General features: G+C 49.9%; 1 protein-coding gene across 5 annotated transcripts in view; it reads right to left on the reverse strand.

The window, feature by feature from the left end:
* Positions 1–15,317, reverse strand: part of Ercc1 (ERCC excision repair 1, endonuclease non-catalytic subunit) — a 16,420-nt gene extending 1,103 nt beyond the window's left edge. Inside the window, exons 1-9 of one of the 5 annotated variants that reach the window (XM_008852035.3) lie at positions 15,033–15,177; positions 14,517–14,628; positions 11,023–11,250; positions 7,782–7,885; positions 6,967–7,066; positions 3,686–3,792; positions 1,715–1,814; positions 676–747; positions 495–563 (exon numbers count right to left, since the gene is read on the reverse strand). In XM_008852035.3, the coding sequence (XP_008850257.1) occupies positions 495–563; positions 676–747; positions 1,715–1,814; positions 3,686–3,792; positions 6,967–7,066; positions 7,782–7,885; positions 11,023–11,250; positions 14,517–14,621 (885 nt within the window). In that variant the 5' untranslated portion in view covers positions 14,622–14,628; positions 15,033–15,177. Of the gene's footprint in view, positions 1–494; positions 564–675; positions 748–1,714; positions 1,815–3,685; positions 3,793–6,966; positions 7,067–7,781; positions 7,886–11,022; positions 11,251–14,516; positions 14,750–15,032 lie in introns of those variants that run through there. The other 4 variants (XM_029555533.1, XM_008852034.3, XM_008852036.3 and 1 more) reach the window with 4 other exon arrangements.
* Positions 15,318–18,490: the final 3,173 nt, after the last annotated feature.

The raw sequence follows: 18,490 nt of genomic DNA on the forward strand, positions 1-18,490 counted from the left end.
AAAAATTTTTTTTAAGAACCTTACATTAAGCATAATGGCTCACATCTGTAATTCCAACACTAGGAGGCAGAGGTATGTGGATCCCTGAGTTGGAAGCCTGTCTAGTCTATATAGTGAGTTCCAGACCAGCCAGAGCTACATAGACCCTGTTTCAAAAAAACAACAAAAAAGTGTAGGGAAGCAGTGAGGGTGTTGCAGAAATGACTCAGTAGTTAAGAGCACTGGCTGCTCTTCTGGGTTTGGTTCCCAGTGCACACATGGAGGCTAATAACTGTAACTCCAGTTTTGGGGAATTGGATGCCCTCTTCTGGCCTCCACAAGCATTGCACACATGGGTGCACTTACATACATACAGGCATAACATATACAGAAAGAAAAAAATAGTTTAAAATTTTGGGGGAAAAAAAAACCTTAAAACTTTGAGGTCTAAAATCCCACTGCTTTGAAGCTCACTCCTGTCCCCAAATCCCAAAGCCTGTCCCTAAGGTTCTTACCTTCTGGGGGCCCAGGCCTGGGCACAAGGCCAGATCTTCTCTCGATGCTGTGATGAGCTGTTCCAGAGACTGGCAAAGATGGAAGAGGGATGGGGAGGTGTAAACCCTGCTGGGGGCGGGGTCAGGGTCCCTCGGGGAGGTGCAGGCTTGTGGGCAAATAGGAAGGGGACATGCTTCTTACTCCGAAAGTGGCCAGGAGGGTCTGGCTGTCCGTCTTGTTGACTGACTTCACAGTGGTCAGACACTCAGTAGCCTGGAAGGGGAGAAGATGGGATGCTTTCTTGGGACCTAGGTGTGGGGACACATGTCTGTAAAACTTAGGGGATTCCTACAAGTTTGAAGTCAGCCTGGTCCACACAGCGAATTTCAGGCCTGACAGGACTACATTGGGAGCCCATCTCAAAAAACAAAAGGAAATAGAACACAATACTTGCAGAAAAGAAAGGAAAGGCTGCAACACAGCCTGGGAGGGAGGGAGGGATGGGTACTGGCTTCAAATCCTAGCCTTGCCAGCCCTGCTGATAGGGTGCTGGGTGAATCCCTTCCCTCTCTCTCTGTGTCCCTTGGGCTACAGTTTCTGCACAGGGGTGATGGTAAACTAGGCTGTGGAGGTGAAGTGTCCCGAGAGGGAGGAGTTTCAAATGCAGCTGTCCACACAAGGCCCTGGCTGTCTACTGGGCACTGTGGCTGGGTCACCTTCTCTGAGGAGAACCACCAGAGTCATCAATTCATTTACAAGACACCCTCCAAGTGTCCACAGAGTGTGGGTGGTGCTGGGGACCCAGCAGGGCCAAAATAGATCCAGTCTTGCACTACTGGCCCCTAGACCCATGGGGGAAGACTGATCAGTTCCACACAGTGAAGACCAAGATGCGGGGGGTGGGGGGGAGTTATACTGCGAATCCTAGAATACTTCCTAGAGGAGGCAACACCAGAGCTGGGATGGGAAATATGGACTAGAGCAGAGGGAACCAGTGGTAGATGTGGCTTAGCAGGCTAGGAGTTCAGATCCTTACAGAGGATAAAGAGGCAGGGTTTCCCCACAGGGCACTGGGGAGCCATGGAGGAATTCAGAGCTGAGGAAGACAGGATCTGGTTTGTACTTACAGGGGATGAGGAAGGACTGGGCAAGAAAGGAGGGCCTCAGACATGGATGGACTCCCTTTAGGAACAGAGCTAACCCTCAACCCAGGAGCTGCAGGGAGGGGAGGCGGGCTCACCCGGGACAGGAAGTTCTGCTCCAGCTTCTCCATGAGGAGGTCAGCAGGCTTCTGCTCATAGGCCTTATAGGTCTCCAGGTACCGCCCAGCTTCCTCGGCACTGGGTGATAGGACATGGGTCAGCAAGGGTGAAGACTAGGGTTCAGGACTCTAATCTTTGCATCAGACTGTTACCAGTTACTACCACTAAATCAATACAGCCTTCCCATTCCTGTCCTCAGCAGTAACTCCTGCTGGGAGGGTCCTCACACTTTTATTGAGGATTTGGCAATGCTAAGGGCTGAACCCAGGACTTTGCACATGCTAGGCAGGTGCTCTACCACTGAGCCACACCCCCAGCCCCTCACTGGAGGATTCTAGGCAGATACTCTACCACTGAGCCACACCCCCAGCCCCTCACTGGAGGATTCTAGGCAGATACTCTACCACTGAGCCACCCCCAGCCCCTCACTGGGGGATTCTAGGCAGGTGATCTACTACTGAGCCTCACCACCTGACAGGCTATGCATCCCTGCCTGGCCTTGAACTAGTGATCCTCCTGCTACACAGAGGTACTACCACACCCAGCTTAAGATTTCTTTTTCTCTTTCTGAGGCAGGGTTTCATGTATCTCACCCCTATGAGTAGCCTGGGTTGGCCTTATACCCCCTATGTAGTTGAAAATGACATTGAACTCTGATCCTTCTGCCTCCACTTCCCAAGTGCTGGGATGAAAGGTATGTGCCCCCATGCCTGTTTATGAAATGTTGAGAATGGAACCCAGGGCTTTGTGCATGCTAGGTAAGCACTCTAGTAACAACCCCTCCCCAGCTACCTAAGCACTCTACCAACTGAGCCCCATCCCAGTCTTCTTAAATACTTTTATTGATGTTTCTTTTTACATTTTTGTCTTTATTTTGTCTTTTTGAGACAGGGTCTCCCTGTAGCTCCAGCTGGCCTGGAGCTCATAGAGATCTGCCTGCCTCTGGGTGTGCACCACACCCAGCTATTGTCTGTCTATGTGTTTTGCCTGCATGTATGTGAGTACACACCATGTGTGTACAATGCCTGTCGATGCCAGAAGAGGGTATGAAATCCCCTGGAACTGGAGTTACAGATGGTTGTTAGCTGCCATGTAGGTGCTGGGAACCAAACCAGGGTCCTCTGCAAGAGCAGCCAGTGCTTTTAACCTCTGAGCCATCTCTCCAGCCCCCTGAAGTTTCTCTTTTTAGGTTGAATTTATGAGGGTTTAATTTTCTTTATAGTATGAGCAAGGGGTGTCTTTTATTCTTTCTGAAATATTTTTGTTGGAGAGCTGATTAAATAGCCTCTAGAAATCTAGATATGGAAACAAGGCGTGCTGATGCACACTCATAATCCCAGCACTGAAGAAGCGGAGGATTGCTTGTGTGTTCTAGGCCAACCTAGGCTACTAAATGAGACCCTGTCAAAAAAAAAACAAAAAAAAAAAACAGAAATGCTAGATATGGGATTCATTCAGTCAGATTTTAGGTCTAACTGGGAAGGTGGAGTAGCACATACATGCCTTTAATCCCAGAACTTGGGAGTCAGAGACAGGCGGATCTCTGTGAGATTTAGTCCAGCCTAGTCTACATAGCCAGCTCCAGGTTAGCAAAAATAAAAAACAAACAACACCAGATTTTAGGTCTAACTGGGAATCAGTGTTCTAACCTCTTCCACCCACCTTCATGCCTAGAACTATACAAGAGAAGCTAAGACCCCATCTTGCAGGTGTGAATATGGAGACCCAGAGAGACACAGAGAGACTCTGTGTGCACCAGGCACACAGAGTTTTGGGGTGGAGACAGGATCTTACTACTTAGCCCAGGCTAGCCTCCAATTCTTGACCCTCCTGCCTCAGCCTCCTGAGCTCTGGGACTATAGGCTTGTTCCACCAAGACTGGCTTAGAAACCCTGAAAGAGGTTGAACAGGCCAGTGTGGTGGGCAGGGTCGGGGAACCTGTGTCTCACCTCCAGGCCAAGATCAGTGTGCAATCAGCCAAGATGCACATCTTAGCCAACTCTTTGAGGGCGTGCTGAGGATCTTTCTGGAAGAGAAGAATGTCAGAAGGAGACACCTGGGACAAATAGAGGTTTACAGTCTGAAAATACCACAGTTAAGCTGGGAGACAAAACAGGTAGTAAGCTGAGACCTGGTTCAGTCCCTAGCATGGACTTTTTAAAAAGCTGGGTGTGGGGCATGCGCCTAGAATCCCAGTGCTGTCAGCCCCAGGTCCCACTGTGAAACCCTATTTCAAGACAAACAAAAATACACAAAAATACAGTGAATGTGACAGCATGTTGGCACTACACCTTTAATTCCAGCACTCAGGAGGCAGAAGGCAGGAAGAGCTCTCTGAGTTCAAGGCCAGCCTGGTCTACATAGCAAATTCCAGGCCAGCTGGGGCTACAGGGAAACCCTGTCTCAAAAAACAAATAGCCGGTTGCGCTGGCGCACGCCTTTTTTAGTCCCAGAACTTGGGAGGCAGAGGCAGGCAGATCTTTGTGAGTTCTACGCCAGCCTGGTTTACATAGTGAGTTCTAGGCCAGATGGGGCTACAGGGAGACACTGTAAATAAAAAAATAAAAAGAACAAAAATACAATGGATATGGGTCAGCAGGTAAAGGCACTTGTCTCCAAGTCTGACACCACCTGAGTTTGATCCTCAGGATCCACGTGGTGGATGAACAGAACCAACTCCAATGTTCAGTGTGGCATACACACGCACGCACGCATGCACATACACACACACACACACACACACACACACACACACACACACACAAAACCAAGCTTAGTGCCAGGCAAGATGGCTCGGTATGTAAAGGTGTTTGTAGCCAAACCTGTTGGTCTGATCTCCACAACCCAATGATAGGAGAGAAGACATTGCTACAAATTGTTTTCTGACCACTGCATCCATTCTGTGGCACATGCGTATGTGTGCATGACCTCGCACAAACACGAAAAATAAATAAACATGAAAGAAAATAAAGAAAAATTTTAAAAAGTTTAGGATGCAGAAATCCTTTCACTTGCTGAATCCCCTAAGCTCCTATTAGATATGCGGCCTAGGCCGGGCCATGCCAGGTCCCACCAGTGACTGAAACAGCCTAGGCTCAGCCTTTCCAGGTTTACAGTCACCAATGATTGCCTGAATACAGGAGCCATCAAAGGGCCTGAGCCTGCCTGAGAGATCTGGGTGGGTCTCCTGGAGGAGGGGACACCTGAGCTGAGACCTGGAAGTTGAGAACTGAAGGAAGCAAAGGGGACGGGGACAGAGAGCACCGCATATAGAGTACTAGAGTACTGAGGAACTGCAGTTTAGTCAATACAGAATGGAGGCTAGGAGACAGATGGTGCTCCCAAGGAAGATTAGCGGGCCAGTGAGATATCTCAGTGGGTAAGGTGCTTGCCACCAAGCCTGAGGACATGAGTTCAATCCCTGGGACCTACATGGTGGAAGGAGAAAGCCGACTCCCAAAAGCTGTCCTCTGACCTCTACACACGTGTCCACATGTACAGACATACACACAAACATAAATAAATGTGAAAATATTTTTTTTAACTTTTTTTTCTTAATTTATTATTTTTATTTTATGTGTATGCATGTATTGCCTGCATATAGATAAGTGCACCCGTGTCCTGCAATGCCCGGAGAGGTCAGAAGAGGCTGTCGGATCCCCTGGGACTGGAGTTACAGACAGTTGTTAGCTGCCATGTGGGTGCTGGGATTCAAACCCGGGTCTTCTGCAAGAACAACCAGTATTAACCGCTGAGCCATCTCTCCAGCCCCAGTGAAACAATAACAAGCCAAGCATGGTGGCACATGCCTGTAATCCCAACACTCAGGAGGCAGGGGCAGGCAGAGCTCTGTGAGTTCAAGGCCAGCCTGGTCTACATAGTGAGTTCCAGGTGGGGCTACAGGGAGACCCAGTCTCAAAGACCAAAAAAAAAACCCCAACAACAACAAAAGGATGCATAGGGATGAGCCTAGGGGGTTGGCTGGAGGTCACATGACACAGGCCCCCATTTATCATGGAGGGGAGGAGAATTCACTCCTAGAGTGCTAGGGAGCCAAGGAAGAGTTTGGAGTAGGGGAAGGCTGATACCAGATCTGTGCATTAGAGAGTCCCTTACAGGAGGCTTTGTAAGGACAGGAGGGTTAAGGCTGGAGGCCAGAGAGCTAGGCACATTGGCTCACACCTGTAATACCAACACTCAGGAGGCTGAGGCAGGAGGACTGTCAGAAGGTCTAGGCCAATCAGGGCTATGTAGTAAGTTCCAGACCACCACAGGCCACACTGTGAAACCTTGTCTCAAAAACAATGAGGGGTGGGGGTGGGGGTGGGCTGGAGAGATGGCTCAGTGGTTAAGAGCACTGGCTGCTCTTACAGAAGGTTCAGTTCCCAGGACCCACATGGCAGCTAACAACTGTCCATAACTCCAGTTCCAGGGAATACAACTCCCACTTCTGGCCTCCACATGCATTGCACAACATGGGTGCACTTACATACAAGCAGGAAAAACACATATAAAACTAAAGCCGGGCGTGGTGGTGCACACCTTTAATCCCAGCAAAGGCAGGCGGATCTTGGTGAGTTCAAGGCCAGCCTGGTCTACATAGTGAGTTCCAGGACAGCTGGGGCTACAGGGTGACCATCTCAAAAAAGACCAAAACAAGAAAGGATGATGGACAGGGGAAGAGGGACCTGGATCTGATAGGAGCTGTGGTAATGGGTGAGAACCAGGTTCAAGAGGCATGGAGAAGGTCAGGGGACTAGGTGACATGTGCAGCAAACATTTTGCTTGGTATTGCTGAAGGCTGAACCTAGTACACGATGGGAAAAGCCTCTACCACTGAGCTGTGCCCCCAGCCCCTCACTGGGGGATTCTAGGCAGGTGCTCTACCACTGAGCCATGCCCTCATTCCCTCACTGGGGGATTCTAGGCAGGTGCTTTACCACTGAGCCACACCCTATCCTGTCACTGGGGGATTCTAGGCTCTACCACTGAGCTATACCTGGAGTCCTATTTTTTGTTTCTATTTGGAATCAAGATCTTACTCTGAACCCCTGCTTGGTCTGGAACTCACATGATTCTCCTGCCTCAGCCTCCTGAGTGCTGGGATCAATCACAGGCATGCCTGACTCAACATAATTCTCCTTTCTAAGTCTCCTGCCAACATAGGCTATCTTGGAGACCTGGCAGTCTCAGCTGTAGGAGGAAACAGGCCCAGGCGACCCCTGCTTACCACATCCACTTGGACCAGCAGCACACGCAGGGCGAAGGTCTTCCCCAGGCTCTGCAACCGCTCGTGGATGTAGTCTGGGTGGAGGTGGTGGTAGCGGAGGCTGGTAGAGGCAGGGGAGAGGACAGGTTGGGGAGCTCCTGAGGCTCCAGGAGTGCCTCACCTCACTGGCATGCAGAAGAGGCCAGGATCCACGAGCACAGCATAAGGGACAACCCTGCTAGAGGCCCAAGGTAAAGCAACTTATCCAGGGTTGGTTTCTAAGGAAGGGTCATAGCAGGTAAGGCCAGCAAGGGTGGCATGGCTGTGGTGCTCTGGGAAGCTGCACATTGGCTTCTTCCTTCATATCTAGGAGTTCAGATCCCTGGCCTCCTCCCTCAGACTCGGTGTACAGGTCCAACCTCCTCCTCAGACCCAGGAGTCCAGACCCCAGCCCTCCTCCCTCAGACCCAGGGATCGAGACCTCAGCCCTCCTCCCACAGACCCAGAAGTCCAGATCCCAGCCCTCCTCCCTCAGACCCAGGGATCCAGACACCAGCCCTCCTCTCTCAGATCTAGGGGTACAGACCCCAGCCCTCCTCACTCAGTCCCAGGGGTCTAGACTCCAGCCCTCCTCCCTCAGACCCAGGGGTCCAAGTCCAGCCTCTTTCCTCATACCCATGTCTCCCTGCTCAGTTATACCTACAGGCCACAACCCCTTCTTCAACACAGAGCCATGCATAGTCCCAGAGTCCACAGCCCTGGGCCCCTCTTCTCCCAGAGAATGGCCAAAATCGTGGAACAGGACCCTCCAGCCTCCATGGTGCCTCAGAGCTCACCTGAGGAAGAGGGCGCAGGTGCTCTGGCCCAGCACATAGTCAGGGATCACCTCGCCGAATTCCCAGGGCACATTACGCACAAACTTCAGCACAGGGTTGCCCCTCTGCAAGGGAGAGGGTCAGAAGCCAATTACAGGGGTGACCCCTGGACCAAGAATCAGGTCGACCCCTCCTCCACCTCCTCCCAACACCTCCCACCCTATGTCCACCGGGTTCCTGGGTCTTTTTTTTAATATTTTATTTACTATTTTTATTTCATGTGTATGAGTGTTATGCCTGCGTGTAGGTAAATGCACCTGTGTCGTGTAATGCCTGCAGAGGACAGAAGAGGCTGTCAGATCCCCTGGAACTGGAGTTACAGACAGTTGTCATCTGCCATGTGGGTTCTGGGATTCGAACCTGGGTCTTCTGCAAGAATAGTCAGTGTTCTTAACTGCTGAGCCATCTCTCCAGCCCCCCTGGGTCTTTTTAAAATTATTTCCTTGTTGAATGATTTAGTTTTATGTGTATGAATGTTTCATCTGCATGTGTGTAAGTGCACCCGTGTCGTGTAGTACCCATGGAGATCAGAAGAGGGCGTCTGATACCCCTGGAACTGGAGTTACAGGTAGTTATTAGCCGCCACATGGGTGCTGGGAGTCAAACCTGGGTCCTCTACAAGAGCAGCCAGTGGTCTTAACCATCAAGCCATCTCTCCAGTTCCTAGGTTTTCCCCAGCTTCTCTTCCTACAGTCCTCAGCCTAGAATGTGAGCTGTGAGCTGCCTATAACCCTCCTACCCTCACTACAGGGCCTGTGTCCCACTTCCTTTCAGTCCCTGTCCCAGCATACCTGTAGGCTACCAGTCTTCACATCCATCTCATAGTGTCCTCAGCATCATCCCACCCACTCCTGCCCCCAGCTCCATACCAGAAATGGCACCCTATGTTCAGAGCCCAAGCCTGTCCTGCACCTTCCTCTCTCTTCCTCCTCTGGCGGTACATGGACCTGCTCAACATCCCTCACAGATGTCTCCTCCACCAAAGCACTGCCCAGGTTGCTCAGACCTCCACTGGGCCACTCTTCTGGCCACTCTGCAAATGGTAATCAGAGGCATCATCCTAAAGCCACAAACTGCTCCTTCTACTGCTCTAAGCCCTGCCATGGCTCTCCAGTGCCCAGGAGAAAGCAGACTGTCCAAGGCTGTGTGCTCAATAGGCCCTCCTCTGTCTAATCCTCCCTCCTGCTCTACTGAGACACACACTCCACAGCCCAAGACTGAATTGCTTTGGGCAAGCCTGCACTCTACAAGCATTTACTGAGCACACACTGTGTCTCCATACTGGGGACACAGTAGTGACCAGGGTAGGCCAAGGTCCTTATGTTCCCAGGGGACACAGACATGGACATTTGGCCTCTGCCCTTGGTTCCAGATACAGACCTCCTGAAACCCTTCTGGACAGAGACAGGAGGATGGCCTTTGCTTCTGACTTGTGGTCTTTGCCCCGGATTCCTCAGACAGAGTTCTCCAGACTTCTGCAATTTCCTGGGTGATTAGATACCATCTGACACGGACTTCCTAAACACTGTGGAATTCCAGGGGGACAGGAGTACTTTGTGTTCTCACGGGGTGACTCGTGGTGTCTGCTATTTGGCCTAGAACAGGGGCTGGTGCCCAGGGAGACCAAGCTCAGAATAAAGGGTGGGAATGTCAGCCCCACCCTCACCTCTGGGGAAGGCAGGGGCTCAAGGCTGAGTGCACCCCAGTGGCCAGGGACACCATCAGACATGCCTGTGTCAGAAGCCACCTTAACTCAAAAGGACAGAATGTAGGGTGGGGTGGTACACACCTTTAATCCTGAGCACTCAGCTGGGAGGCAGAAGCAGAAGCAGATGAATCTCTGAAACTGAGGCCACCTGGTCTACATAGGGAGTTCCAGAACAGTTTCAGACCCTGTCTCAAAAAAAAAAAGTTCCCCAACTTCCCTGTGACTAAGCACATGTGTGAATGTTCCCATAGTTCTGGGCTGGACCCACGGTGCCCCAGGCATAAAGCTCCAAGGATAGTCCTCCCTCAGAGCCCTCTATCACAGTCCTTATGACTAAACTTTGGAGAGGCTGGGGGGTGGCCCTAGCATGTATGAGGCCCCAGACCCACAAGAAATACAAATCAATAAAAATAAATACAGGCTCATTCAGTAAAGTGGTCAAGTCAGTAAAATGAGGACCTATGAGGACACGAGTTGGGGTCCCCAGTACCCGTGTGAACAGCCCGTCCTCCTGCATGAACAGAAGACATTCACAGAATAAGCTAGCTTCCTAGCTATGGTCCTTAGATTTTTACCCAATGAACAAATCTGGGGACAGGAGCAGAGCTACCTAAAGACAGTCACAGTGAGGCTGGAGAGATGGCTCAGCAGTTAAGTGCACTGGCTGTTTTTGCAGAGAACCTGGGTCTGGTTCTCAGCACCCACATGGTGGCTAATAACCATCAGTACTCCAGTTCCAGGGGATCTGATACCCTCTTCTGGCCTCACAGGCATTACACTCATGTGGCTCGCTGACATGCATGAAGGCAAAACACTCATACACATAATAAATTAAAAAAAAAATATTCTTGGGGGTCTTTTTGAGACAGGGTCTCCCTGTAGCCCCAGCTGGCCTGAAATCCCCTGTGTTAACTACTCTGGCCTTGGACTCACAGAGATTCACCTGCCTCTACCTCCCAAGTGCTGGGATTAAAAGCATGTGCCACCATGCCCAGCCATAATAAATAAATAAAAATTTTTAAAAAGATAGGCTGGGTGTGGTGGCACACACCTGTAATCCCAGCACTTGGAGGCACAGGCAGGCAGATTTTTGTGAGTTCAAGGCCAGCCTGGTCTACATAGTGAGTTCCAGGACAGCTGGGGCTACAGGGAGACCCTGTCTCAAAAAGACCAAAAAAAAAAAGATAGTTGTAGCCCTAAGAAAAAGATTTAGGGCACACTTAACCCACATGTGGATAAATGAATGATGAATAATGGGGATACACACACACACTCACATAAAAGTGAATTAATGCATAAAGGAATTAATGCAAAAACAAAGGAACCAATGCCTGCATGAAGGAAGGAATGAATGCATGAAGGACTGAACACGGGGAGCTGCAGCAAACACAGTGGACGGGCCTCAGATCTCCTTCCACTGTCCCAACACAATCCCTATAGCCGAGTTATAGTGGAGTTTCCCACCAGGACCTCAGTGCTCCATCTCCCCCTCACCTGCCGGGGGCTCACGAGGATGCTGTTGGATTTTGCCCCAGGTTTCAGAGCCTGGTTGGGGTTCTCTCCTGCCACAGGTTCAGAGCCTGTGGGACCTGTGGCCCCAGCACCTCCTGTTGGCTGGGCAATGGCATACTCTGCATATGTCTGAGGGGCCCCTTGGGCTGAGGTTGCCACAGTAGTCGCCACAGTGGGAAGGTTCAGTGAAGACCTGAATAAGGATTTGGCCTGTGGGGACAAAGGAGGATTGTGGGCTTTAGTAAGAAGCACTTAAAGTCCCTCCCCTCCTCTGATTGGCTGATCCTCTTTCTATGAATATTCCAGGACTGGGACTTCAAATCCAAACAGAGGGTTGGGATGTGATTCAGCTGGTGGAACGTCTGCCTAGCCTGGGCTGAGCCCTGGGCCTCATAGCATGGGCAAGGCCCTGGGTCTCAAAGCATGGGTAGTCCTGGATCCCATCCCCAGCACTGCATGAGCCAGGTGTGGTGGTGCATGTCTGTCATCTCAGCATCTGGGAGGTGGAGGCAGGAGGATTGGGAGTTCAAGGTCCTCAGCTACTTAGTGAGTTTGAAGTCAGCCTGGGCTACAAAGACCCTGCCTCTAAAGTAATTAATTAATTGAATCAAGTCTCAACCTTCCTCTCACCCTGGGACTCCACCCTGGTTCCAGCCACCATCATGTGTCACTTGAACCAATGAGGTCACCTGCCCACAAATCATTATGTCCTTCCTCTGCTCACAAGCCATGGCTGGCTCGGGCCTTGGAGTAAAAGTCATAGCTGTCACCATAGCCCAGGACATCCTGGATCTGCTCTGAGCCCTGCCCCAGGAAGCCTACCTCCAACTACTGCCCCTTTCCTGCTCTATTCAGGCCCCACTGGCTTTCTCCTGGCTCTGACTTGTCAGGTTCTCTAGCCTCAGGGCCTTTGCACTGCCTCACCTCCTTTCAGCATGGCCCACTCCATCACCTCTTCTCTGACTCTGCCAAGATGTCACCTCCACAGAGTTCCTCCCTTAGCCTTCCTGTCTAAAGCGATTGGTTCCTCCCTCCATCACACCCCATTTCTTTTCCCTGTTGCACATGGCGACAACCAGTATTCATCTCCAGCTGTTGTCCTACAGGAAGGACATTTCAGTGTGGCCAGATCTTTTGATTTACCAAATGATGTCAAAAGTGAATACTTTTTTTTTTTTTGTCTTTTTGAGACAGGGTCTCCCTGTAGCCCCAGCTGTCCTGGAACTCACTATGTAAACCAAGCTGGCCTTGAACTCACAAAGATCTGCCTGCCTCTGCCTCTCAAGTACAGGGATTACAGGCATGTGCCACCATGCCCAGCTGTTTTGTTTTCTTTTAAAGGCAGGGTCTCACTATTAGCTCAGGCTGGCCTTGAACTTGTGACAATCCTTTCCAATCCTGGGATTAAAGGTGGGTGCCACCACAACCAACTCAGATTTCTTTTTGTGTGTGTGTATGTTTTTGAAGCAGGGTCTCTCTGTAGCTCCAGCTGTCCTGGAACTCACTATGTAGACCAGGCTGGCCTTGAACTCTCAGAGATCCGCCTGCCTCTGTCTCCCAGTGCTGGGATTAAAGGCGTGCACCACCACACCCAGCTAGATTTATTATTATTTTTTTTAATTATCTTGTTTTATGTGTATGAGTATATTGCCTGCATGTGTGTAAGTGCTAAAGCCCACAGAAGTCAGAAGAGGGTGTTGGATCCTCTGGATGATTTTTAACTGCCATGTGGGTGCTGGAAACTGAACCTGAGTCCTCTGTAAGAGCAGCCAGTGCTCTTAACCATTGAGCCATCTCTCCTGTACCCCCCACCTTTTTTTTTTAGGATTTCTTCATTTTTATTTATGTGTACGTATATGTATCTGTCAAGTGCATGCAGGTACAGATGGAGGCCAGAGGAGGGTGCTGGATCACCCAGAGCTAGAGTTACAGGCAGTTTGAAGACACCTCTTATGGGACCAAACTCAGGTCCTCTGCAAGAGCAGCAAGTGCTCTTAACTACTGAGCCCTCCAATTTTTAAAAAATTCCTAAACTCTCCAATTCTTTGTGTGTGTGTGTGTGTGTGTGTGTGTGTGTGTGTGTTTTTTTTTTTTTTTTTTTTTTTTTTTGCTGTTATTTTGCTTATTTGTTCTGTGCCAGGGTCTCACTATGTAGCCTTGGCTAGCCTGGTGCTCACTATGTAGATTAGGCTGGCCTCAGACTCACAGAGACCCACTGGCCTAAAATTCAGAGTTCTGCCTGTTTCTGCCTCCCCAGTGCTGGGATTAAAGATGTGGGATACCACCCTCCACGAAACTTTCCAGATTCAGTGTCAGAGAGATGGCTCAACAAGTAAGGTCACTTTGCCACCAAGCAACCTGAGTTCAAGTCCCAGGACCTATATGATAGGAGAGCGCTGCCCACCACCTCCACATGAGGGCAGCAGCACCCCTAAAGAAACACAAAAAAACATGTCAGATCCAAATTCATATCTTGAAAATCCAGACTGCCTGTCCTATGAAGCAGAGAACAGTCTGAGTGTGTTGTGGTGGTACACACCTGTGATAACCCCACTTGAGAGACTGAGGCAGAAGTTCTGCCTGCCTCTGCCTCCCAAAAATTCTAGGCCAGCCAGACCTTTCATAACAAGATCAAGTCTAAAAAAAGGAAAAGAAGGGGGCTGGAGAGATGGTTCAGCGGTTAAAAACACTGGCTGCTCTTGCACAGGACCCAGGTTCAGTTCCCAGCATCCACATGGTGACTAACAACCGTCCATAACTCCAGTTCCAGGGAGATCCAGTGCCCCCTTCTGACCTCAGCAGGCATTGAAGAACACAGGTGCACTTATATGCATGCAGGCAATACACTCATACTCATAAAATAAAAATAATAATTAAAAAAAGACCAAGTCTAAAAAAAAAAAGGAAAGAAAAGGGCCAGTAAGATGGCTCAGTGGATAAAGGTGCTTGCTGCCAAGGCTTGATGACCTGAGTTCAATCCCTGGGACCCATATAGTGGAAGGAGAGAACTGACTCCCACAAGTACTCTCACAATTTGTCCTCTGACCTCCACATGTGTCCTGTGGCATGCGCATACACACACACACACACACACACTAAATGTAAAAAATAAAAAAATCCCATGGCCCACTGCTTAGACACCAGAACGTGAGAGGTGGAGGCTGGAGGAAGTTCAAGGCCAACCTCAGCTACATTTCAAGTTCAAGGCTAGCCCAGGCAACATGAACCCCGGTTTTAAAAATCCAAATAAACAAATCAGAGGCCCACCTGCAGGCTGCCAGCTTGTAGCCTGTGACGTAGCCCTGTCTTAACCCCTCTGCCATGTTACAGACAGGGAAACGGAGACTGACAGGGGGCAGTGGGTTATTTTTCCAAAGCAACCCAGGCCTTTGAGGTCTGCTACACCCCACACTGTGATCTCCCAGGTCCCTTCCTGCCCCTTTTCCTCCCAACAGCCCCCATGTCCTTGCTCTTACCCCTGCAGGAGGGACCTCATCTTCGTCCAGCGGGATGACAAATTTCTTTCTCGAGTGTGGTGCTAGGGGCTGCGGCAACCCCTCCTCGTCTTTCCCAGGATCCATCTCGGGCCTGAGAGGCATGACGACATCCCCCTTGGCACTCCCATCCTTCCAGAGGGAACCCCCACTCACAGCGGGCCCCACCCCCAACAAAATTGCTCCGTTCCGTAGGGTTGGGGCCTAGACGCCCAATCCGTGGACCCGCCCTCTTCATCTCTCCCCGCTTTTGACTGGTCTACACTCCACTTAGCCCCGCCCCTCTCGAGCCCGCGTTCTATTCGCACCCCTCCCCCACTGACAAGCGGTTGGCCCCGCCCCCAGGCAACACACCTGGACGCACTCGCCACGCCCAGCCTCGGCCCTGTCTCAGACTCTATATTGATTGGCTTCTTCGACTGCCAATCATCAACCTGCGGCCTCCACCTCCCGCCACTCTCGGCCCTACCTCTGGGTCTCAACACAGCCAGGACTCACCTGCTGGTTCCCCAGGCCTGAAGGAAAAGACCGCGGGGAGGAATCGAGACTACACGCTGCCAGCGCGGCCAGCGCTGGCCCTAGGTCGCCGCACTTCCGGCCGCTCTGGCCCGCCTCTCGTCTCGCTGTTCCTCAGGGCGGTAGAGCGGTCTTTGCGCTGCTCTCTATGGTCTTGGAGGACTGTGCAGGTTTGGGGGCGAATAGAGACGTGGATCTCCGTGTCTGGGAGTGTTTGAAACCGAGTGGTTCAGTTTCAAAGCCCTACTGAGTTCTTCCTGTGTTCCTAGGCTCCAGACACGGCTCGGTGGAGAAAAAATAAGAGATCAAGCAGTAAAAATCAGAGATCAAACCAGGTCCTCCCTCCTCGCAATGAGAATAGAATTGAACTTGGCCTGTTTCCACATCCACTCATTCATTCTAAGCCATTTCCCACCCCAAGCAGGCTCTGTTGGTGACAGCGGTGACCTCGCTGGAATGGGACAGTCAGACATGTCCCCAGAGAGGGACGACCCTGAGTGGGCAGGACTGGGGGAGGACCTGTTTGGGGGAAGCACCTGACCCAGCTGGGGAGTCAGGACGGCTTCCTGGAGGAAGAGACATTTGAGCCCAGAGACCTGGCTGATGACTTAGTGTTAGTCACTTCCTGGTAGGTTTGTATCACTCTGTTCTAACTTGCAATTCTCTGATTACTAAGGAAATAGAATATCGTTTTTGGAGTTAATGGCCTTATGTATTTTGTCTTCTGTGAGTTGCTCATTTCCTTTGTCCGTTTTTTTAAAGCTTGGCTCATATCCTTAACCTTTTTTTTTTTAATGAGCAATTCAATTCAACAGTTTTTAAAGTAAAGGGAGGGGGGGCAAAGGAGATGAACATCTTTTTATTACTGTTAATTTATTGGAGTGCTGTTTGGACTCCGATCCTGTTAGTCATGTCCATAGCTAAATGTTTCCTCTTGGTTCTTCGTGTTTTCACTTTACTTGTTTAGGAATTGTCAGTGTTTGTATGAATTTATCAGTTTTTCCCATCCTTTTGCTCCTGGTGTGTTAAGAGGGAGGCAATGAGCCCAGGGTGGTGGCGCACACCTTTGATCTCTGTGAGTTCAAGGCCAGCCTAGTCTACATAGTGAGTTCCAGGACAGCTGGGGCTACAGGGAGACCCTGTCTCAAAAAAAAAAAAAAAAAAAAAAAAAGAGGGAGGCAATGCCCTTAAAGCCACAATGTATAGTCTGCTATTTAAAGAAAAAAAGATTTATTTATGTTATGTGTATGGGTGCTTTACCTGCATATATGTAAGTGCACCACATGCATGCAATGCCCACAGAGGCCAGAAGAAAGCATCAGATCCCTGGAACCTGAGTTACAGATGATTGTTAGCTGTCACGTAGGTGCTGGGAACTGAACCTGGGTCTTCTGAAAGAGCAACCAGTGCTCTTAACTGCTAAGGAATTTCTCCAGCCCCTACTAATTTTAATGCTTTCCTAGTTTTAGTGTGTGTGTTTGGGGGTGTGCTGAGGATTCTAGGCAGGTGCTCTACCACTGAGTCACACCCTAAGCCTCTCACTGGGGGATTCTAGGCAGATGTCCTACCACTGTGCCACTGTACTTAATACACAGTAGAAGATATACTAAGGTTTGTCTATAGTAGATAGCTCTTGATTTAGTGTAGGGAAGGAGAGAGCTCAGCTGCCATCACATTAGTGTGCCCTACACAAGCCTGACATCCAGGGGCCCCTGAGCTATGTGTTGTGTTCATAAACCACACAAACCCAGCCCCATTGCAAGGCACATTCCTACTGTAAGCCTCAGTTTCCCTATCTGCAATTTGTTTGCTGAGGTTGGAAGGATTCAGTAAGGCATCAGGGTCCTGGCATGAGATAGGCTTGCTCATCAGAGTGTGGTGGAGATCAGCACACTTGTAAACCCAGCACTGAGGAGGCTGAGGCAGGAGGATTGCTGTAGGTGAGACCAGCTTGTATTATAAAGAAAGACCCTATATCAAAAACCAAAAACTGGGAGCTAGAGAGATGGCTCATTGGTTAAGAGCACTGTCTGATCTTGCAGAGGACCTGGGTTTGATTCCCAGCACCCACATGGTGGCTAACAACCATCTATAATTCCAGTTCAAGGGGATCTGATGCCCTCTTCTGATCTTTGTGAGCATAGCAAGACACGGTGCACTTACACACATGTTGGCAATACACGCATACACATAAAATAAAAGTAATAAAACATTTTAAAATTTTTATTTAGTATTTTTATTTTATGTGTATGTGCATATTACCTGCATGTAGGTAAGTGCACCCATGTCATGCAATGCCCAAGGAGGTCAGAAGAGGCTGTCAGATCCCCTGGGACTGGAGTTACGGACAGTTATTAGCTGCCATGTGGGTGCTGGGATTTGAATCCGGGTCTTCTGCAAGAACCACCAGTGTTCTTAACTGCTGATCCATCTCTCCAGCCCAAATAAAACTTTTTTTAAAACCCCAAAACTGGGACTGGAGAGATGGCTCAGTGGTTAAGAACACTGGTTGTTCTTGCAGAAGACCCGGATTCGAATCCACAGCACCCACATGGCAGTTAACAACTGTCGGTAACTCCAGTCCCGGGGGATCCGACAGCCTCTTCTGTCCTCAGCCAACATTGCAGGACACAGGTGCACTTACCTACATGCAGGCAATACACGAATACACATAAGATAAACTTTTAAAATAAATTTTTTAAAAAGACCCAAAACTGCTGGGTGTGGTAGTGCACACCTTTAATCCCAGCACTAAGGAAGGCAGAGGCAAGTGGATCTCTGTAAGGCAGGAGGTGGATCTCTGTAAATTCAAGGCCAGCCTGGTCTACATAGAGAGTTCCAGGCCAGCTGGAGCTACATATTGTCTCAAAACAAATAACAAAGAAACTCAAAACTGAGCTGCGTATGGTGGCTCATATCTGTAATCACAGCCCTCAGGAGTGGAAGGCAAAAGGATCACAGTGGGTTTGAGTCCAGCTTGGGCTACATAGTGAGTTGCAGGGTAGCCTGGGCTATAGAGTTCAGATTTTTGTCTCAGAAAAAAAGAAGCAATACCCCAAACAAATATCAAAAGCAGATGGGTTTACTCACTCCTGCCTTGAATGCTACATACTGACCACTTTTATAAGTGCCAGGCCCTGGGCCCACAGTTGCCACCAAATGACACAAAACCCCCTGCCCTGAGCAGCACATTTCCTGTGAAGACGGTATTATTGTTCACGTTCACCCATTGCACAGACGCCCGGAGAGCAGCCCCCGCCATATAAAGTACCAGGCACACGTGTCTCCAAATCCAAAGGGCCAACCCAAGGACGTGAACGTGACTCAGTTTCTCCAGCCAACCTTAAGCCTGCAACGCTTGTCTCTACCGCCAGGGGCCGCCGGCATCCCGCAAAAGGATTCCTAGTCCAGTTTGGCTGGACCACAAAGAGATGCCCAGG

Source organism: Nannospalax galili, unplaced genomic scaffold (genome assembly GCF_000622305.1).
Source record: "Nannospalax galili isolate Female #2095 unplaced genomic scaffold, S.galili_v1.0 scaffold385, whole genome shotgun sequence".
NCBI classification, from domain to species: Eukaryota; Metazoa; Chordata; class Mammalia; order Rodentia; family Spalacidae; genus Nannospalax; species Nannospalax galili.